At 43.9% G+C, this 23,471-nt stretch overlaps 1 protein-coding gene and 1 long non-coding RNA gene across 27 annotated transcripts in view; one reads left to right on the top strand and one right to left on the bottom strand.

Moving 5' to 3' along the window:
- Window positions 1-23,471, bottom strand: part of rims1a (regulating synaptic membrane exocytosis 1a) — a 908,397-nt gene that overhangs the window by 292,478 nt on the left and 592,448 nt on the right. For 20 of the 26 annotated variants that reach the window (XM_070884742.1, XM_070884748.1, XM_070884749.1 and 17 more), the window contains 3 exons: window positions 20,835-20,988; window positions 20,393-20,518; window positions 4,799-4,861 (listed from right to left, as the gene is read on the bottom strand). In XM_070884742.1, coding sequence (XP_070740843.1) covers window positions 4,799-4,861; window positions 20,393-20,518; window positions 20,835-20,988 — 343 coding nt within the window. Of the gene's footprint in view, window positions 1-4,798; window positions 4,862-20,392; window positions 20,519-20,834; window positions 20,989-23,471 lie in introns of those variants that run through there. The other 6 variants (XM_070884743.1, XM_070884755.1, XM_070884775.1 and 3 more) reach the window with 3 other exon arrangements.
- LOC139267044 (uncharacterized) lies at window positions 101-21,222 on the top strand. The gene is made up of 3 exons (XR_011593817.1): window positions 101-355; window positions 10,739-10,979; window positions 19,211-21,222. It is a non-coding gene; the product is annotated as an uncharacterized lncRNA (long non-coding RNA).

Below are 23,471 nucleotides of genomic sequence, written 5' to 3'. Positions count from 1 at the left end.
ATAGGGGCGGGACATCGGGTCCCATGCTGTAGGGGAGCTACTGCGCATGCGCGAAACCTCCAGTGCGCATGCGTTGAGCTGCCGGCACTCTTTTGCGCGCAGGGCCCTAGCTCCACACCCCCCTCCCACCTCCCCACTGTAATTGCCATGCCACGCCAAGCCCCAGGACGGTCCACGGAGCGGGGAGAATACGGAGCTACATTTTCGCTGCCACTTTCGGAGCAGAAAGTCGGCGCACCTCAGGCAAGTGCGCCGATAAAACCTGGGCCCAGTCTCTCTGTCTAAGCTCTATTTTACCCATTAATACATACAGCCTGGGTTGGAGGACTTGGAGAAGTATGAAGATGTAAATAAGGTAAAATTAACAGCTGGCTCATGACAGATAAGACCTTTCACATAAGGAAGACAGATAAATCAAGAACTTAAATGTGGCAAAGCAGTATTGTCTGGCTGCTACAGCTTACTTCTGAACTGTGAGAGCAACAGCTCCCTCCCAAGGAGAAAACACATTTGCTTTACTGAATAACTGCCTTGGTTTCTGTCTCTTTCCCAGTCAGTGTGGTTCTTTATAGAAAAGTAGGATTTAACAACTGGTAGAAATATTTCTCTTTGTACCAGTTGTCAAAGTGAATTAATAATGGACATAAAGTTCTAATTGTATATGTTGACGGAAATCATGCTGCAAAATACATGCAAATTGCAGGATGATAAAAGCACGAGGCCGAAAAAACCATTTGTCTGACATTGCCCTTTTCTCAGAAAATTGTCGAAGCGCCTATTTCACTATAATAGTTTCACAGCTAGTGAAGTCACATGAGCACATGGGTTGAAACTTGCTCTTAATGGGACTGCAGTTTTGTTAACGATAAAATTAGCAGCCAATAAAAACGGATCTGCAGTAATGATACTTTTAACACTTCTCAAGCAACATACAATCTACTTAATTGGCGTAAATTTCAAAAAGTTAATTTGTCTAATTGTGGAGGGCGTAACTTTGATGGCTGAGTAACAAAGAGAAAATACCAACACCAATTTCCAGCAAGACCCTCCACTCGCTGGTAATCTGAGTTACGGAGAATCCAAGCACATTTTATGAAGGAGAACTTGCTTGCATATATGTAAAGGAGTTGCTAAGCACGGAACTGCGTTACTCAAAGAGTAGCGTTGCCTCACATACTAGAAGGAGCTGGTTGAGATCTGCAAGAAGTTGCTAAACTTAAGAGCACAGGTAAGACACAGGACATGTGTGAACATAAAAGGAGAGTAGTAGTTGTTAGAAATGTCTAAAAACACAGCACCAAGACAGAGAAATGTTAGCATGGATGTAGAAATGGAATGCTTCAGAATTTGAAATGGTAGGGATCTGCAAATTACATTATAATGGCATGAGGAGAGAGAGAATAAACTGTAGGAAGCAATTTCCATGAGCCAAATCTACGTGTATCAATCCTCACCACTCTTATGTTTATAGTTAAAACTCACACATGACAGAAACATGCACACCAGTGGAGGTTCCCCAGACACTGAGGAACCCATTGTAATTGAGAAAGCTCTCAAAGATTTATTTAGGAGAGATAGGCTGGAAGAAGGCACGGGAACTAGAGAGTGGAGAGATGTGAAGAACTACCAGCATGTTTCATAGCATACATTTTGCAAAGCCTTAAAGGGCCCTGTGATTTTCCATCCACTGGTATAAATTTTGGGTCTGCCTGAGACTTTTACTGGGATCATCAGTTGCACCCCTATAAGTGGACCTCACAAGCTGTCACCATCGGGAGCTTGCCTTTACTGTCCAATACCTAGTCATAAAATACTATGGTTAGTAACACCGAAATTCCTTGTGTGAACTGTATATTGTAATCTCACTCCTCTGTCTCTTTTGTTTTTCTCTATGCTCACTCCCAGCTCATCTCATCTCAAGTCCCTCCTGCTCCCTTGACTCCATTCCCAGGAAACTGTTGACCACCCAACTTCCCTTCCTGGCCCCGATGCTAGCTGATTATTCTAACGCACTCCTGGCCAGCCTCCTACCTTCTATCCTCTGTAAACCTGAGGTGATCCAAAACTCTGTTGCCCATGTCCTAATGCGCACCAAGTCCCTTTCACCCATCACCCCTGTACTCGTTGACCTACACTGGCTTCCAGTTAAGCAATGCCTCAATTTTAAAATTCTCATCCTTGCTTTCAAATCGCATGATGGCCTTGTCCCTCGCTATCTCTGTAAAGCTTGAAGCCCTAAAACCCTCTGAGATATCTGCGCTCCTCCAATTCTGTCTTTTGGGCATCACCGATTTTAATTATTCCACCATTTGCATCCGTGCCTTCTGCTATCAAGGCCCTAAGCTCTAGAATACCCTCCCTAAACCTCTCCACTTCTCTTCCCTCCATTAAGACACGTGTTAAGACCTACCTCATCTGACTTAATATCTTCTTATGTTGCTCAACTTTTATTTGATAACACTCCTGTGAAGTGCCTTGGGATGTTTTACTATGTTAAAGGCACTATATAAAATACATGTTGTTGTTGACATTGTTTACTGTCCTCAGTCAGTTCTCTGTAGCCAACCACAACATCCTCCTCCAAGGCTTCTCCTCTGCTGTCCAGCTCACCGGGACTGCCCTTTTTTGGTTCCACTCTTACCAACCAACCACAGCCAAAGCAATTCCACAAATAGCTTTTCTTCCAGCCCCTGCACCATCATCTTCAGAGGCCCCAAGGATCCACCTTTGGTTCATTTTCCTCATCTATCTCCTGTCCCTTAGCAACATTATTTGCAAACATGCAGTCAGCCCCTTCATCTCCCTCTTCTCATTTAAGACCCACCTGCAAACCCACTTTTTTAATCTAGCCTTTGGTATACTCTCCCAATACCTCGTTCTTTGACTTACCGTCCATTTCATTCCTTACAACCCTGTGACCCTTGGGATGTGTTCCTATATTAAAGGTGTTCTATAAATGCATGTTGCTGTTCCTCTACATGTGTTTTTCCAATCTTTTAAAAGGTGGACTAACACTCTAGTGAAACATGGCCAAGCTGATTTATTTTTCATATAATCTGCGAATTTCAACTTATTTTGCAATAATCCTCCAAACAGAAAATAACAAGCACACTGTCTCGATTAGCAGTCTAAATATAACTTTTCTGTCCAGTAGTTTCTGTAAAACAAAATCGGTACTACCACCGCCCTCCCCCCCCCTCCAGGAGTAGGTTCCTGCCAGACAACCCCATGTTGAGCTCACATGAATGCAGCCTCTCTGAGCATATCGTCTGAATGCTCACTGGAAGTGTTGAAATGTGATAATGTCTCAAATGATAAGGAAAGCAGCTTCAATGGCCACCATTCAGAAGATCTCATTATGACACCTAGAGCCTGAAATTCTGCAAGGGATCTCCAGTTCCCCTGCCATAACTGGCACAATCCACAAAATAAATCAGTGGATACCATGGAGAGAACTGGTTTACGCTGTAACTCACGTGTTTTTTGGGGGTTCCCTTGGATTCCCATTGGGGTTTCATGGGAGACCAAGTGAACCCCCATAGACTTTTAATGCGTTAGTCTCCTACTGCTTCAAGAGCTCTAATAATGTTTCTTTGTCAAAAAGAGCTACGCATTAAGAATTTAAAAAAAAATCAGTATCCTGACTTAGTATCAAAACATTATTACAAAAAAAATCCTTCCAGGACAAGTAATGAAAAAACCCTGAATGCAACATAGCACACCGTCCTTGCAAAGTCACATTTGTTGCTTTGTGGATCAGACCAGGATCTTCTTTGATGGTCCTGCACAGGCCAGCAATGTTGAACATGCATTGCTAGTTTGTACAGGTGGACTAAGAACTCAGCTCAGCCTGACCAGACCCAAAAGGGAGAACTAATGCCAAATGCCTCTGCCTAGAGCTCTTCATAGTTGATGCGGGTGTGGTCTATGGCACGGGCTGAACATAAGAAATAGGAGCAGGAGTAGGTAATTTGGCCCCTCGAGCCTGTGACTGCTCCGCCATTCAAAATAAGATCATGGCTGATCTGATCTTGGCCTCAACTCACTTCCCTGCCCGCGCCCCATGAGGCTGAAAACCTCATTCCTTCCTGCATTTTAGAAGCAGCTATTTGGTTCAATGGGAACCAATCAACTGCTTGTGGATGCTTTCAAGGGAAAACAGTTCAGAGAAAAGTGATTACTTTCTCAATAAAAAAACATCGAGACCAGCAGCCATTTTTGGAAGCTGTACATAAATGCAGTTTTCAGCAAGGCCCAGCTATTTGTTTAGATTTTGTGTTAATGAAGGTATTACCAACATGGATTAAATAGCAGAGGACATAGTATGTCACAGTGTATTTTATAAAGGATTATTTGTATAGATCTAACATCTAACAAGGATGTGCTTCTAGCATGAAGTGATATTAGGGAATGTAATCACAGGGCGTATGATCAGGTGCATGATCTATTAAACTAACAGCTGATACGGTGGATCCACTGGCTCAGGTGGTTTATTTTTATAACTAAATGTAATTTATATCTGAGTAGCATTGTCAAAAATCTGCAGAGCACACCAAATACATGAAAATGATTGCCGCTCAATATTATTCACCACGAGGATGAAAGACAAGATAGCAGTAACACAAAGTGTAGCTGTGAAGCACAACAAGATGTCTATCAATGAACTCATACATTTTTGCAACTGAAAACCATTATCACGACAACAACACTAAACCAATGTAAATAAAGTCATTCACAGATTACCTTCATTTACAGAATGAGAAAGGTGTCTTGAATGCTGTTGGGCTGCTATATTTACCTGGCAGTATGCAGGCACTCTGCACTCCTTCCTCGTTTTGCTCTGGGCAGCATAAGGAACTCGCTGCACACACATGGTGAATGGGGAGCAGCACAATGAGGAGAAAAGATGGAGCAATGAAAAAGAAAGTGAGATCTGATGAAGATGTCACTGACAGTGAACAAATCAAAACCTTGTCATTGTACGGTTCAATGATACAAGCACTTAAAATCTGCAAACAAACAGGCCAACATTTTATTTATTGTGATCATACTGCAGAAAAAATGCATTTAAATGCACCATGGCACCAAGTGCAGAGCAGCCCCGTGAATTAATGTTCAATTTAATTTAACTGCTTTTCTGGAGTCATCCATGCAGCAGAAGAAAACAACCTGACATTATCGGGAAATGTAAACCTTTCATCCCAGGTCAGATAGCAAGGGCAAAAGAAAAGGATGTTCCCCCCTCTCCTCATGCATCACCTTGGAAACTGTGTCCATTAGGTTCAGATTTGTGCAAGTCGATTTATTTCCTCACAAAAGTTTTTCACAAGAATCACTGGCACAGTACAGCAGTGTATGTGTGAAAGAGGTAGGTGTTTATGCACTCATGTAAATTCACCTGCAGGTCTGCACTTATACCATCCTGTCCCCTCAACAGCAGCACAGTATAAACATCCCATCCCCATGAGACGAGATCAACTACAGTAAATGGTTTGCCTGCAATTGTGTTACGTTGGGACTGTGGACTGTAACATAATTGCAATTTACCTGCAGGGTATCACTAATAAAATTTGGCTCTTAATTTTTCTACAGTCCTGACGAAAGTACATACAAAAGGATATTAAATGTGTGACTTGAAGAGACATTGTTTATTCTATCGCGCTACTTTAAATTATCAGTTATAAAGCTGAACTATAAATTGTAGGTCAACCTTCAACAAAGCTCTTTCTATTTTTGTTTGAAATAAACCTGGTAGAAAAAAGGTTGTTTCCAGGAAATCTACCAAATCCAGTGTATAAATCGCACCGACACCTCTTTGGATTACATCTCGAGTTTTCCGTCACTTTGCCTGACTGACTAACCTACTAACACCAGAGAAGGACTCATTATGCAGAACTTAAAATTTTGCGATATGAGCATAAGAGCACCTCAGTGGCCATCAAACCCAACCAGCAGGCTGAAGCTGTACCTTTCCCAGTACAAATTTCAGTGCTCCACAAATCACTCTCTTCTGCCTCCTCCATACTTGTTAAGAACAAAGATATAAATAGAGGTGCAATGTCGACTGGACTTTATGGAGGGTATATGTGGACTGGATGATTTTGTTATTAATTTTAAATTAAGATGACTACTGCAGGAAAAGCTCAGGCATATAATAAGCTAACCATTGTAATAATGTATCTACGCCATACCCAAATAATCTAAATGGAAGACCACAATGCTTTTAGTAAGTAGAATTGGCTCAAGAGATAGGACGCTACTGTTGTTTATAGGCATCCAATATGGTTGCATTGTAACGTCAACCAAAACAAATACAAATATAGCACAGTGGGATGGATGCCATTCGGCCGTTCGTACCTGTGCCGGCTCTTTGAAAGAGCTGTCCAATTAGTCCCACTTATAATCAGGGATGCTTCAGAGAGCAGAATTTGAAGAGCGTGGACATCTCATGGGCTTGTGAGGCTGAAATAGATTACAGAGATAGGGAGGGGCGAGGCCATGGAGGGATTTGTAAACAAGGATGAGAATTTTTAAATCGAGGTGTTGCTTAACCGGGAACCAATATAGGTCAGCGAGCACAGGGATGATGGGTGATCAGGACTTGGTGCGAGTTAGGACATTGATTGCTGAGTTTTGGATGACATCAAGTTCTTTCTCCATAGCGCTTGCAATTTGTTTTCTTTTAAAGTATATATCCAATTCATTTTGAAAGTTATTATTGAATCTGCTTCCAACATCTTTTCAGGCATTGCAATCCAGATTATAATAACTCGCTGAGTAAAAGGAATTATCCTCATACACAATTCTTTATAACAACTTTTATTTATATAGCGCCGTTAATGTAGTAAAATGTCCCAAGGCGCTTCATAAAAGACAAAACAAATAAATGTGACACCGAACCACATAAGAAGGAATTACAGCAGATGACCAAAAGTTTGGTCAAAGAGGTAGGTTTTAAGGAGCGTCTTAAAGGAGGAAAGAGAGGTAGAGCGGTTTAGGGAGGGAGTTCCAGAGCTTAGGGCTCAGCCAGCTGAAGGCATGCCCACCGATAGTTGAGCAGTTATAATCAGGGATGCTCCAGAGGGCAGAATTTGAAGAGCGCGGACATCTCATGGGCTTGTGAGGCTGAAATGGATTACAGAGATAGGGAGGGGCAAGGCCATGGAGGAATTTGTAAACAAGGATGAGAATTTTGAAATCGAAGTGTTGCTTAACCGGGAACCAATATAGGTCAGCGAGCACAGGGATGATGGGCGATCGGGACTTGGTGCGAGTTAGGACACTGACTGCTGAGTTTTGGATGACATCAAGCTTATGTAGGGTAGAATGTGGGAGGCCAGCCAGGAGTCTAGAGGTAACAAAGATGAGGGTTTGAGCAGCAGATGAGCTGAGGCAGGGGTGGAGGCGGGCAATGTTACGGAGGTGGAAATAGGCAGTTTAATAAATTCCACACAATAAACGTGGAATAAATCTACATCAAAAGGTGTAGAAAAATCTTGCAGATGCAAGTAGACTTTTAGGAAACCCTACAATTCAGATGATTCTGCATTGAGATTCTGTTCTGATGTATTGCACAGTAGCATTAACTTTAAACAAAGTCTTTGTCATTCACTTTACGACAGACATATTTAAGAATGACAGCAAGTCCTTTCCTCACCCGCTCCAGCACTGTGAGGTTGAAATTCCTACCTTCGCTATTTTAGTAAACAAGATGGCGTGAGTTAGCAGCTGCACCTCACTTTCACTCGTGAACTTTACGAAGAGTGAAGGGAGCAATTTCACTGTGCGTTCTTAAATCGTCTTTTAACAGCCTGACAGGGACTGGTCTGACAAGATTTTCTTTAATGATTGTGGGTGCAAATGCAATGCGGTGATGCAAGCTTTGCACTGCCCAAGTAGTACATGGTTGACCTGGATGAATCTTCCGAGAGCAGCATTTACATATTTACAACATGGTCCCACCATGTAATTTGCCAACCACGGGGTTGGCAGACTGAAGAGCGAGATATCTAGTTCTGCAGCAGCTCTTTAAAAGAAAAGGGAATTTTACTTCTTTGCACTCACCTAATTTGGGAAAGTGTTTCTATATTCCAAACTGTTATAGAATCCTAAAATCATAGAATCTTCAGCACAGAAGGAAGCCATTCAGCATGTCACCCCATGCCGTCTCTTTGAACGAGCTGGCCAATTTAGTTCCACACCCCAGCTTTTTCCCGAAAACACTGCAAATTGGAACTCTGCCAGTATATGTCCAATTGTTTTTTGAAAGGTCCTACTGAAGCTGATTCCACCAACCTTTCAGGTAGTGCGTTCCAGAACATGACAGCCCTGTGTGAAGAAATGTCTCCTTATTTCCCCACTAGGTCTTTTCTAATTATTTTAAATCCATGACCTCTGGTTACTGACCAATTTGCCACAGGAAGCATTTTCTCCCTACTTGCTCTATCAAAACTCCTCATAAATTTTGAATACCTGTATTAGGTTTCTCCTTAACCTTCTCTGCTCTAAGGAGAACAATCACAGCTTCTCCAATCTCACCACATAACCAGGTTGCATCCAGGTAAAACTTCCCTCCACCTTCTCCCGAACCTTGAAATCCTTCCTGAAGTGCAGTGCCCAGAATTTTAAGCAATCCGCCAGCTGAGGCCTAACCAGACATGTGCAAAGCTAGAGCATGACTTCCTTGTTTTTGCATTCAATGCCCCTATTTACAAAGCCAATTATCCCATACGTTTTCTTAGCTGCGTTATCAAATTGCCCTGCTCCTCCGCTGTTATTTACGTGCAGCAAGCAGGGTAGCAGCGGCGGCGGAGATCTCCAGGTCAGCTTCACCACATGAATTTTTCATCATTCTTCACTGTAATGTTAATTGATTCCATCAGAATCAGCACCCCCCCGCCCCCCCCCCCATTTCCTTTGAGTGGAGCTCCCCGTCTGGAGAGTGGATCACTGACTATTGCTTCATACCGTCTGGAATTTAACAGATTAAAGAGTGATATCTCGAGGTATCGCCAGTCAAATTTTAAATAATGAATTTGAGATTCTAAAGAGTATGCAAGGTAATACCTACAATATCAGTAGGACAATAATACTGCAGTTTAAGGCCAGAACAAGCAATATTCATTTCAGTTATGGGTATCAAAAATAAACAAAACTTAGAAACCAAGTTCCAACAGTATCCATTCCAGAATGCCATATCACCAGGAATTGATAATGGAACTAGTTCTTAACCAGCTGCAATGCCTTACATTAGAGCGAGGAGTCTGGATAAAATTAAAATTTGTCAAAGACTACTCTGTTGATTTTCACAGGCATGCAAACCTTTACCAAGATGAAATGCAACTAAATTCTTATGAGCCTGAAATTATGGTGTGAAATTTTAAAACACAAACACTCAACATGTTCACCTCCATTATTACTAGGGGAAGGCTTAACCAGCAGAAAGGAATTTCAAGCAAACCCGTTGAGCGTTTCTACATTAATATTGCCATGACATCATTTCAGGCCTTGCGTGATTTTTAGAACACACATTTTTTTGTTATCTTAAAATGGAACTGTATTTTTCTCAATTTGCTCTTAATCATGAATATTCCCTGGGCTACGGCTCAGAAAATCTACCCTAAAATGTTTGTTCTTAAAAATTATTGAGAAAAGGCTAGCATTTATTACCCATCCTTAGTTGCCCTTGACCAGATTGTGGTGAGCCTTCTTCTTGAATTGCTGTAGTCTATGTGGTGAAGGTACTCCCACAATTCTGTTAGGTGCAGAGTTTCAAGATTTTGATCCAGAGACGATGAAAGAATGGCAATATATGTCCAAGTCAGGATGGTGTGTAACTTGGAGGGGTGTTCCCATGCACCTGCTGCCCTAGTCCTTCTAGGTGGTAGAGGTCACTGGTTATTTCCTCTGACAAGCTGTTTTAAAGCATGCACCACAGAAACTGGTAGAACCATTAAGTGGAGAAGATCTTTCTTTACAACATTTAAGATTATGTGACAGTTCAGTAGCACTGCTCCCTGAACTCTGCATGATATTTACTCTTGCTGCATTGCATAAAAGGGTAACATCACCTTCTATCCCCATACTACCTAACTGATAGTTTGCACATCTCGTAAACAACTTTTTAACAACATCACAAGCTAAAAGAAACTAAAAGTTAATTCTACGATGTTCCCACAACAGTATTTGGCAGTGAGGCACAACTAAATGGAATGCTCAAATGATGCAGCCACAAAGAGGTTCCTTTCTGGAGAAAACGTGTATTTTTCTGGAAATGTGCATGTCATGAATAAGGAATTCATTTTTCTTTCAACTTAATTGGAATTTTTCATAAAGTTTTTTTCAATCAGTTAAATATTTTCATGGTACAGTCAATTACATTCCACTGGTCATTCCTCATGCCTCAGAGCCAATCATAGGTCTGTCGTGCCACCCTTGATGGAGAGCACAAAATGTCAGGGAGAGGGCGAGGACTGGAGGGGGATACCCCCCCACCCCCTCCCCAGATTGTGGAGCTTTAACTGGCAGAGATTAACTGGTTGTGGAGATTAGTGGCGAGTCTGCCTCCCTATACGTAGTGAAGATGTCGTAATTGGTAGTGCATTGCAGCAGGGTGACAGCATTAATCTCTCAGACCCACAACTCCTGCACAAAGTCATCTTGAGTTGATTTCAGCACTGCATCAAATATTTTTGTAAAGCTCCAGATCTAAATCGTATACATCTCCTCTCTACTCCAGGGCCGTCATGCAAAGGTAACGCGCCCATACTCAGAGGTGACGAGGATTTGTCAGAAGTGCTCCTTCCTGCTGAGGCTGCACCATCACAGGACACGTGCATTGCAGCCACCAGCTCAGATATGAGCACATCAGTGGATCCTCTAAGACAGTTCGGTGGGATGTCAGCTGGTGAATCGCACGACACAAGTGAGCACGAGCAGAGAATGGTGGCAGGGACAGCTGTGGAGAGTCGTCGTCAAAGGTGGGTATATGGAGTTAGATCACAGATCAGCCATGATCTCATTGAATGGCGGAACAGGCTCGAGAGGCTGAATGCCGTGCTCTTGTTCCTATATTCCTGAGAGTGCACGGAATTGGAGGCAACCTATTGGCTTGGATACAGAATTGGCTTTTGTCATGTATTCAACTATCACGGTAACCCATGTATAAACTGACCTAAGTTGTACACCTTGAGAATATTGACCACAAGGGGTGAACTTGTGGGAGACACTCCTAACCTGGACTTTCAGGTATAAAAGGGGAAGCTCCACACATCTTCACCACTCGAGGTCTTGATAATAAAGGTAACAGGTCACAGGCTGACCACCTCTCAAGTATGGGCCTCGTGTGCATTTATACTGTACAGTAAGGACATATCATTGGCGATGAGAAACTGGGATTTAAACCATACGAGCATGGCCACTAGCAGCACAGAAGAGAGGTACTGTGTTGGTGATGATTGGGACAACTTTATTGAGTGACTACAGCAAAGTTTTGTCACCAAGGAATGGTTGGGTGAGGATTCGGCTGACAAACGCAGGGCTCATCTCCTGACGGTTTGTGGATCCAGAACGTACTCCCTGATGATGCCAGAGAAGCTGGCGGATAAGACGATCGAAGAACTCAGTAAGTTGATCGGGGAACACCTTAAACCGGCGAGCAGCATGCACATGGCGAGACACCGGTTTTACACGCACCGGCGGCGAGAAGGGCAAAGCGTTCCAGACTTCGTGGCAGATCTCCAGCGACTGGCGAGCCTATGTAAGTTCCCAGATGCATGCAGAGCGCAGATGCTGCGAGACTTTTTTTATTGAGGGCATCGGGCACGCTGGGGTTTTCCGGAAACTGATTGAGACCAAAGATTTGACCTTGGAAGCAGCGGCTCTGAGAGCCCAGACATTTATCTCAGGCGAGGAAGAGACCAGAATGATGTATGACAAAAATCTTGGCTCAAATGCTGCAAACGACCAGGGAGTCAACATTATTAACGCGGCACACAGTTCTCTAGGCAGACAAGGGCAATCGGACTTGCTCCAGCATGTAGTTGAACCCAAAGGGGGAATTCAACAGAGACAATGGCTAGCTGAACGGCGATTCATGCCATCGCAATGGACAATGCGGCCATCGACACCTGTTAATGGTGCGCTTAAGGAGTCACAGAGACAGTCAGAGATGATCGACTGGTAATGGACCTTTTGTTTCCAACAACGGAGCCTCTAGCTCATGCTGGAGGTGTGGAGGCAAACACCCAGCCAGAGCTTGCAGGTATCAGCAATATACCTGAAGAAACTGCAACATCAGCGGTCACTTGGCACGTATGTGCAGGAAGCCTGCAGCCAGGTTGATGTACGAGAAGGACGGGCCCGATGTAAGCCCTACGAGGCCAAATGAATACTGGGGGAAATCGCTGGAAGCTGAAGTTCAGCGAGTTCATGTGGAGCACATTTTCAGTTCATATACCAGGATGCCACCAATAATGATGAAAGTGCTCCTCAATGGCATCCCAGTATTAATGGAGCTAGACATGGGGGCCAGCCAGTCCCTGATGAGTAAGTATCAAACAGTTTGAAAGATTGTGGGTGTCCAAGGCCAGGAGGCCAAAATTATTGCCGATTGACGCACAGCTACGGACATATACAAAGGAGATCATTCCGGTGCTAGGCAGCGCCACGGTAGTCGTGACCCTCAATGATTCGGAGAACAGGTTGCCACTCTGGATTGTCCCGGGGGATGGTCCCGCACTACTGGGGAGGAGTTGGCTTGCTGTCATGAACTGGAAATGGGGCGATGTCAATGTAATTTCTTCTGTGGAGCGAGTATCATGCTCACAGGTCCTGGACAAATTTGACTCATTATTTCAACCCGGCATCGGCACTTTCATGGGGGCCAAGGAAGTGATTCACATAAACCCGGACGCCAGGCCAGTACACCACAAGACCAGTACACCACAAGACCAGAGCGGTGCCGTACGTGATGCGGGGAAAGATAGAATGCGAATTGGACCGCCTGCTGAGGGAAGGCATCATCTTGCCAGTCGAATTCAGTGACTGGGCGAGCCCGATTGTGCCGGTGCTCAAGGTGGATGGGTCGGTCAGGATATGTGGCGATTACAAGGCCACCATCAATTGGGTGTCACTCCAAGACCAGTACTTGCTACTGAGCGCGGTAGACCTTTTTGCGACGCTATCCGGTGGCAAACCTTTTTCAAAATTGGACCTGACCTCAGCTTACATGACCCAGGAGCTGGCAAGTGAGTCGAAGAAGCTAACCACCATTACGACACACAAGGGGTTGTTTGAGTATAACAGATGTCCGTTTGGGATTCGTCCGGCCGCCGCGATCTTTCAGCGAAATATGGAAAGCCTCCTCAAGTTGATTCCAGGGACGGTGGTTTTTCAAGACGACATCCTCATCAAGGGTTATGATACCGAAGAACACCTCTACAACCTGGAGGAGGTGCTACGCAGACTGGACCAGGTAGGGCTGTGACTAAAAAAGGCGAAGTACGACTTCTTAGCTCCAGAAGTAGAATTCCTGGGGATGAGGGTAGCAGCAGACGGGATCAGCCCTACTGCATCCAAAACAGAAGCGATCCAGAGAGCACCCAGACCCTGTAACACGACGGAGCTGCGTTCGTTCCTGGGGCTCCTGAACTATTTTGGTAACTTTCTTCCCAAATTGAGCATGCTGTTAGAGCCGCTACACGTGCTCCTACGCAAAGGTCGTGATTGGGTCTGGGGGGGACAGCCAGGAAAGGGCTTTTGATAGAGCACGCAACTTGTTATGCTCCAACAAACTGTTAACACTATATGACCCATGTAAGAAACTTGTTCTAATGTGCAATGCGTCGTCCTATGGGGTCGAGTGTGTGTTGCAGCATGTGAATGCCAATGATTAGTTACAGCCGGTAGCTTATGCCTCTAGAAGTCTGTCCCAGGCAGAAAGGGGCTACGGGATGGTAGAAAAGGAAGCACTAGCATGTGTATATGCAGTAAAAAAAAATGCACCAGTACCTGTTTGGCAGGAAATTTGAGCTGGAGACAGATCACAAACCCCTAACATCCCTTTTGGCTGACAACAAGGCCATAAATGCGAATGCATCGGCTCACATACAGAGGTGGGCACTTACGTTAGCTGCTTATGACTACACAATTCGGCACAGACCGGGCACTGAAAACTGCGCCGATGCACTCAGCAGGCTCCCACTAGCCACCACTGAGGGGGCAACTGAGCATGATGCTGAGATGGTCATGGCTGTTGAAGCTTTCGAAAGCGAAAGCTCACCTGTGACAGCCGTCAGATTAAAGTCTGGACAAATAAAGACCCGCTACTGTCTTTAGTTAAGAAACGTGTCCTGAATGGGGACTGGGCAGTCACGTACAGGGCATGACCTGAGGAGTTTAAACCGTTTCATAGGCGCAAGGATGAACTCTCGATTCAGGCCGATTGCCTACTGTGGGGAAACCGCGTAGTCATGCCCCAGATGGGCAGAGAGGTGTTCATCAGAGAACTTCATAATGAGCACCCGGGCATTGTCATGATGAAGACAATTGGCTAGGTCACACGTTTGGTGGCCAGGGATAGATGCAGACCTGGAACTTTGTGTTCGCAGATGCAACACGTGTGCTCAGCTGGGCAACGCACCCAGGGAAACCCCCCCTTAGCCCCTGGTCCTGGCCCGCCAAGCCAAGGTCACGAATCCATGTGGACTACGCAGGTTCTTTCATGGGAAAAATGTTTTTGGTTGTAGTTGACGCCTACTCCAAATGGATTGAGTGTGCCATTTTAAATTCAAGCACATCCTCTGCCACGGTAGAAAGTCTACGGGCAATGTTCGCCGCCCATGGTCTACCGGATGTCTTGGTCAGCAACAATGGCCAGTGCTTCATAAGCACGGAATTTCAGGACTTCATGGCAGACAATGGAATCAACCATGTCAGAACAGCACCGTTCAAGGCGGCCTCAAACGGCCAGGCGGAACGAGCAGTGCAGATAATCAAACAGGGGATGCTCAGAATCAAAGGGGGTTCCCTACAAAGCCGCTTATCATGCCTCCTGTTGGCCAATAGATCCCGACCACACTCGCTCACAGGAGTTCCACCCGCAGAGCTGCTAATGAAAAGGACGCTCAAAACCAGGTTATCCCTTATACACCCTACTATGAAAGAAATTGTTGAGATCAGACGTCAGTCACAATATGACTAGCATGGTAGGATTGCGAGAGCACGATGTATTGATGTCAATGACCCTGTTTTTGTCCTTAATTATGCTGCAGGGCCCAAATGGCTTGCAGGCACTGTGATTGCCAAAGAGGGGAATAGGGTTTTGGTAGTTAAACTTACCAATGGACAAATGTGCCGCAAACACATGGATCAAACTAAAAGAAGGTTCAGCAACCCCATAGAAGAAGCAGAGGATGAACACGACGTAGAGTTTACTCCAGCACAGATGACCGAACACCGGAACCAAGTGGAGGAGAGCCCAGTCACTGTGGGCAGTCCGGACAGGCCTGAGGTACCGCAAACAGCAGACACTCAGGCCAGCGCCCAACAACCGGAGCCCCAACTCAGGCGCTCTACAAGGGAGCGTAAACCACCAGAGAGACTTAACCTGTGATCCCAATAAGACTTTGGGGTGGGAGGTGATGTCATGTTTTCAACTATCATTGTAACCCATGTATAAGCTGACCTAAGTGGTACACCTTGAGAACATTCACCACATGGGGGTGAACTTGTGGGAGACACTCCTAACCTGGACTTTCAGGTATAAAAGGGGAAGCTCCAACCACCTTCATCACTCGAGGTCTTGATAATAAAGGTAACTGGTCACAGAGTGACCTTCTCTCAAGTATGGGCCTCATGTGCATTTATACTGTACAGTAAGGACATATCAGCTTTGGAGCTAGGAGACAGAGAGTAGGGATAATGGGCAGGTACTCAAATTGGCCGGATGTGACTAGTGGTGTTCCCCAGGTATCTGGAGCCGCAGGTTGTGACTAAATTTATAAATGACTTGGATGAAGCAAGAGAGAGCCATATATCTCAGTTTGCTGATGACACTAAGTTAGGTGGCATAGTAAAATGTTGATGGGAGTGGAAAGTTGCAAAAGGATATTGATAGATTAGGTGAGTAGGCAAAATGTTGGCAGATGTGGAAAAGTGTGAGGTCATCCATTTTGGACCTCAGTAAGACAGGTTTTGCAAGCTGTTTTCCAACAGAGAGGCAGCAGTGATGTGCTGCTAGCCCAGGGGAGGGAGGAAGGATGCTGATAAGTGAGATCAAAGTGCGAACTCTTCTCAAAGCATCAGCACCCCTCAACCAATACCGGACATGCTGCCTCCTCAGATGCAGGTGGAGCAGTCTTTGGCAGGACCCTCATGAGCTCCAACACCCAGAGGTCATCGGCCATGAGCACCTCAAGACAGAGCAAGGAACAGAGCAGCCTGCATCTACCTCTGCTGAGGCCATAGGGATAGTACCATGTAGATGTGTCAGTGATAGGAAAAGAATGGTTACAGAACTGTTTGTGTGAGGGAGGGGAAGGGGAATGCTATTGTGATATTGGTCCAATTTGAGTGACTAACTGAACCTTCGAGCTATCAAGACATCCCCGGCATCTCGAGCAGCAATGTAATCGGCTGGTCTTGCATTGGTCCCACCTTTCTCCTCGCCATTGCAATCCTCATCAGACGATGAGTGTTTTTTTCATCCTCCACCTCTCGTCCTCACTGCTGAACGATGTTGTGTAGAACACAGTAGACCAGATTATCCTGGAGACGTTGGAGAGTACTGAAGGGCGCCTCCAAACCTATCCAGGCACCTGATGTGCAACTTCTGCATGCCAATGGCTCGTTCTGAGACAACTTCTGACTCAGGCTGAACCAGACTGTTCGCAACCTTGGTGTTATATTTGACCCTGAAATGAGCTATCGGCCACATATCTACAGTATAATTAAGACCGCCTATTTCCGTCTCCGTAACAATGTTCGTCTCCACCCTTGTTTCAGCTCATACACTGCTGAAACCCTCATCCATGCCTTTGTTACCTCTAGACTTGACTATTCCAACGCACTCCTGGCTGGCCTCCCACATTCTACCACACGTAAACTAGGTGTGATCCAAAACCCGGCTGCCCGTGTCCTAACTCGGACCAAGTCCCGCTCACCTGTACTCGCTGACCTACATTGGCTTCCGGTTAAGCAACGCCTCGATTTCAAAATTCTAATCCTTATATTGAAATCCCTCCATGGCCTCGCCCCGCCCTATCTCTGTAATCTCCTCCAACCCCACTACCCCCGAGATGACTGCACTCCTCTAATTCTGCCCTCTTGAGCATCCCTAATTATAATCGCTCAATCATTGGTGGCCGTGCCTTCTGTTGCCTAGGCCATAAGCTCTGGCACCCCCTGCCTAAACTTCTCCGCCTCTCTATCCTCCTTTAAGGCACTCCTTAAAACCTAACTCTTTGACCAAGTTTTTGATCACCTGTGCTAATTTCTACATATGCGGCTCAGTGTCAAATTTTTTATCTCACACTACTCCTGTGAAGCGCCTTGGATGTTTCACTGCGTTAAAGGTGCTATATAAGTACAAGTTGTTGTTGATATATGGCTTGGGTTGTACCGCTCCTGGTGTACATTGGTGGGATTGCTTCGAGGTGTCAGCAGCCAAGTTTGAAGGGGATAACCCATGTCACCTACCAACCACTCTAAGGATTGTTCCAGGTCAGGAATGTTGGACTGGCACAGTACGAAAGCATCATGGCAGCTCCCAGGGAATCGGGCGCAGACTGGCATGAACCTTTTCTTGTGGCTGCAAACCAGCTGCACATGGATAGAATGAAATCCCTTGTGGTTGACGAATGCTCCTGGTTGATCTGGGGCTGCGCAGATTGCCACGTGTGTGTAGTCAATGACACCCTGCACCAGTGGTAGGCCAGCCAGAGATGCGAATCGCTGCGCCCGCTCATGCTGGCTATTGCCATCACACAGGAAGTTTATATACTTCCCAGTCTTGGCAAACAACACATCCGTCACCTGCCTTATGCATTTATGAATAACTGACTGCAACACCCTTGCTGGGTCTCCAGAGGCAGCCTGGAAGGAACTGGATGCAAAATAATTAAGGGTGGTAGTGACTTTCACAGCCAGTGAAGTTGCAGATGTATGCGATCGCCTGACGTGACAATCCAGTTTGGGAAATACTGCTCCTCCGACAGGTCAAGGAAGCTGAGCCTCTGTCTATTGATCCTATTCGGTGGGTAGCTCCTTCTGAAAGCTGACGTTGCTTCCTTCTCTGCTGGCCACCTGCAGCTCCCTCCACAGCACGCCCTTGCTGCTGTTGATCCTCATTCTCCTCCTCTTCCTCAGCCCAATCCCTCTCAACATTAGAAAAACAGTGCTGGCTATCATTTCCAAGATGTACACTTTGATGGTCTTTGATTGATTCAGCGACTGACTAGGATATATCCAGGGTCATCAGCAGCAAAGTAAAGGCAGCATTCCCAATCACCATGATGTGTTCACGGATACAGAGGGCACACACCAAGCTAGTATTGTGGTTTGTCCAGGAGAGTCCCAGGTTCGAGGCCCAGTCTGTGCTGAATTAGTTGATGCTGTTAGCCAAGTAAGGTGGCAAGGGTGCTATTGTTGACCTCGGCAACATTCACCTGGGGAAAGGGCAGGAAAATCAGCCCGGGTTCCCGTTCCTGAACATTGCCCATGATTCCTGCAGCAGGTGCACAAATGTGGACGTTGTCCGAGAACAGGATCAGCCCTCCATGAGAGAATAGTTTGCCAACACTCAATGTATAGGCTCTCATGTGAAGAATGGCCATTCGGTCGAGATTTTGGAAGGCATTCAGCATCTGTAGAACTGAACTCAGCAAGTGTTGGTGCCTCAGGTCAGATGGGCATAAAAAGCATTATTGTGATCTCTTGATCAGCAGTGAAATTAAATGAAAATCTTCACGGATGAGACCATGTCATTTACTCCTACCCTCAGTACACAGGGTTACCTGGGACGTGTCTATTTATTACATCTCCATGCTGATTAACATCCTAATTGTACCACATACAGTATTTTGATTAGAATTTTATACATACACAAAATTAGTGCAAAATAAAATAGGTGACTCAACCAAACGGCATGAGGAAAAAGCAAATAAAACAATAAGACACACTTCCCCTATTTGAAAATATGTATTTTTCTTAGTTACAGCCTCTGCACTTGCAGTTATTGAGAACCCCAAGTGAAGGGAAAAGACCCCTAACGCAGGACAACAACATGGTGAAAAAGACCGGGAGAAAAGAGAAGATAAACAAGATGTGGAGGCTATTGGAAATCAAAGGAGAAAGATGATACTGAAGTAGAGAAAGAGTTCGGTAGTTTTTTGGTGCCAGGAATGAATGAAGTAGCGTAGATTTATGGGCCCGGAATTTGGTGGAGCGGGGTTGAATTTTTTCCTCACCCTTCAGCTTAAAAATGTTTTGGGCCGCAAATGGGTGGATGTATAAGTTGGTAACTGTTAAATGATTCAGGTACTTTATAACTTCATAACCTCTCAAACTGCAAGGTCAATGGGGCATGAATGAGGGGACCAACAGCCTGTCTCTCAACCAATGAAATGTAATGATATAGAAAGAAACAGGATCAACGGAGAAGGAAATAGGATGAATTATAGTCAAATTCGATATAGGAAGAGAAATAAAGAGGGAAAGATTGGATCACGAGAGAAAGGAAAAGTAAGAAAAAAAAAATCTACGTTTATAAAGCCTCGAGGAACAATTTATTACCTGCAGGAGTGTGAGCCCACAGTTTCAATTGTTCCTTAAGTCATTAAATACCAGCCCTAACTTTCTGTGACAAGTTCAATTCGTTTTTATAGCAATTTCTTAAAATTCACAGGGAGGTTGACAGCGAGCTCCTGTTTTTGTGAGGCTGATAGCGGAGTGGTGCAAATCATATGGCAATTTGTGACGATTTACAACTCACTTCCTCCCCACAAATTACTAGGGTTTTTTTTCACACACTACTGGGCATGCAACACCGTTATTTCCCAGCAAATTCTTGCTCATTGTGAGTCGAATTTTGATTTTAACACGGTAAGAATGCAGGGTTGTGGGGAATTGGAGAATATGATAGATGGTGTATTTGGAGCCAAGAACAAACAGAGAATAAACTTCATGGTAGAATTCAGCTGTTAAATGATTCATGTATTTTATAGCTTAGTCAGCTCTCAAAATATTATTGCAGAAGTGGAGGTTTAGATCAGTGGAATTATTTTCAAATACCACCAAAAAGAAAAATGACACAAAGAAGTCTACACACAAAGTTTGTGTCAAGATACCAAACAAAAACATCAGGAGAATTGAGTAATTTTGCTGAACACTGTACCTGTCTCTTTCATATGTGTAATGACTGTCTCTGTCCCTGGGCCTACGCTCGACTGGACTGCAAGAGGCATCTTGGTATCGGGTGGGAGAACGAGACCGTCGACTTTGATGGATTTCGTCCAAACTCCTATGGAAAAAAGGTTTACAATTTGGTGGAGGATTGTCAAAACTATATTACAGGTGGAAATTTTGTCCACGGAACCGTTCATCTTGATGGAAAACAATTTAGATCAAGAAAATCACAAAATCAAGAGAATCTAAACCCAATATAGATCAAAAAAAGTTTGCCTTTTCCCCCCAATGTTCCTGAAAATCCAGGCAATAAACTGCCAGTTTTCAATCAAAACAAATCATCTAACTGACAAGAACAGGAGTGAAGATTAAACATTAACTACTTTCTGCCTATAGTTTTTTTTAAAGCAGCAAGAATAATGAAAACACACCTCTGTAGTGGGACACTGGGTAAACGTGACCGGGTCCTGCCCTGGTCGTCACCACGGTGAGGAGAGACAGAGCGCGAACGATGGTGTGGGGTTCTCTGCTGATCTGGTACGGTTAGTGTGCTTGATCTACTTTCTCTACTGCTACCCCTATAATCTGTTGGTTCAGATGCCAAAAATAAAAATACAATAGGAGTATTAATGTTTGTTAGCAAGAACATTAGTCAACGCTAGCAATGCCGCAACTATAAAGCAAAACTTTTATGAAACAAGAACTTAAAAGTGTGATTCCATTCAATGGCCTTTTCAACCTCCCTTTTTGGTCATCACTTTTATGTCTTTATAGTATGAGACTCTCCTTGAAATGCATGCAAACCATGAGCACCACAACAGCCTGTAACCAAAATAAAGTGTTAAGGCACTGGTCTGGTTGTGTGACTATTATGATCAAAAATAATTGGAAGGGTACCAGCTTTCTCTTCACACATGGACAAGTCTGGAGGCCATGCAAATGTCTACGTTAGGTAAAGCAAAGCCATGCAGGTTGCAATCACTCAGAAATCTCATGTCTATGGGTATGTGCTGCTCTACAGCAGTTCATCTGTGGAGCTCAAGCAGGAAGGCAGTTAAGGAATAAGTGGAATCCAAGCATTTATTGAAAAGTCTACAAGTTATCTCCTCCATCAAGAACATGATTACTCTTACTGTGTGACAGTTTGTTTGTCCAAGCTATCTTGAATATTACATGAATAGTATTATTGCACTGTATGGTGTGTGAGACCAAGGTTAGACCATGGGCACAGACTCCGTCACAAAGTAGTCTTTTGGTCGTTTGACCAGAGTCCCAAAATGTTATACAATGCCATTTATTTTAAGCATATTTATTTGTTTTACATGGAGTGTCAAGTATTAAGTTAACTTCTTGTAGAAAATAAAAGGGGCCATTTTGTCTCTTGGGCCAGACAGCAATGGGAAGGGCCAGCTTGGTACTGAAACAAAGAGTGCAAGTGAAAACAAAAAACTCACTCTGTCCAGGCCAAATCAAGGTTTTCCAGCCCTCTCCGCCTCCCATTGTCAGTGGGAGTACATGCATGGGCATGTTAAAGCAGCTTCCACAGCAGCCAAAGTCAAGGGTTCTTAAATTATTTCTTCTCACTTTCTAAATTACTGTTTAAGGTTAGAGTATTGGATTTTTAAGCATTTCCCAATATTTCACATTTTACTATTAAATTAACTGAGTCCTCAGTTATCGTGATTGGAAAAAAAAACAGCAAGCAACATGGAGTTCCAAGCTTGTTTTAGTTTGGTAAAGAGAAGGTTTTGAGGTTTTCAAGATGAAGGAAATGAATGAAGTTGATCCAGGCAAACTGTTCAGCATGGTGAAGGGTTGGTACAACAAGCAACACAAGTCAAAAAGGGGTAAAAACTGAAGTCATACTGGATGGCCTAATTTTCCAATTGGCTTTATTCTAAAATAAATAAAGCTGCCATTAGTATTAAAATAATGGGAATGAGAAAATCTAGACCAATATATTTATACAACGAGTAACAAGAAAGGCGACTGAGTCAGACTTTATAGATGGGTCAAAAAGCATTTAAAAGGGTTTCTGGCGATTGAATGGATTGAGGGATATAGTGAGAAGGCAGGTAAATGGGGTTGATATATTAAAAAAAGGGACAAGCTTGTTTTTACTTATTTGAATTTTCCTGACTTAAATGTCTTACCCTCTCATTGCAGGATGCAAGCTTTTATTCACAATGTATTACTTGGTGAATCTTTGCTCACTGTCCCTGTTGTGCAGAGAGGTGTCAATCACAGTTCTTTGCCATTGGAGCGGCAGAAAACCAGTCCCTGCTCCTGTACACCTCACAGCGACTACCTACGGAGCAGGTTATGGAGTGGGACGCCAGAAGTCTCAAGGGTGAAACTAAAATAAATTCCTTAAAATTGGAATTAATGAAAAAAGAAACAGACAGCAAAAAAACAGCACATTAACGTGGTGTCATTTTTGTTCTCTAATCCAAAGATGATTATTATTTTATATAGAATTTAATTGTAGAACTGTAGTTAAGCCATATGATTTTAGGGTTTAACCTAATAAATTCCACCCAATTGATAATCCCCAAATCACTCAGCAACTTCAGCAGTGTAGGTTTAGTTTGAGGCAAACAGCCACTTTTCTTTTCTCCCGATCCTGATGGGCAGCATCATATTAGTGCATGCCTTCCAATTTCTGTGACATGTACAAATGATTGAATGAGTTTCATGGTAAAAGAGGATGAGGAAGCAGATAATGCTGGTTGTAACCAGTTGTTCACATTTATTATTTCCTACAATTTTTTTCCAAAAAAGTCTCTCTGATCAAACTAATTTAGACCAAAAGTTTTCTTATATTGTTTTATTTTTGACTTTAGAAGATTTTTCTCACTGATCCAAATTCAAGATAAAACATCCCGAAAATCTGTAGGTTTAATCATACCTTTCTAAAATTCAGAACTTTTTAAACAAGTTCAATTTAACTGAATTTATAGCTGCTTCTGCCACTTAAAAGTTATTCCATATCCTGGCCTGGCTAATATTTATCCCTCAATCAATATAACAAAAACAGATTATCTGGTCATTATCACATTGCTGTTTGT

The sequence above is a fragment of the Pristiophorus japonicus genome, chromosome 7 (assembly GCF_044704955.1).
Source record: "Pristiophorus japonicus isolate sPriJap1 chromosome 7, sPriJap1.hap1, whole genome shotgun sequence".
In the NCBI taxonomy this organism is placed as follows: Eukaryota; Metazoa; Chordata; class Chondrichthyes; family Pristiophoridae; genus Pristiophorus; species Pristiophorus japonicus.
This window is presented reverse-complemented; position numbering and strand designations above follow the sequence as displayed.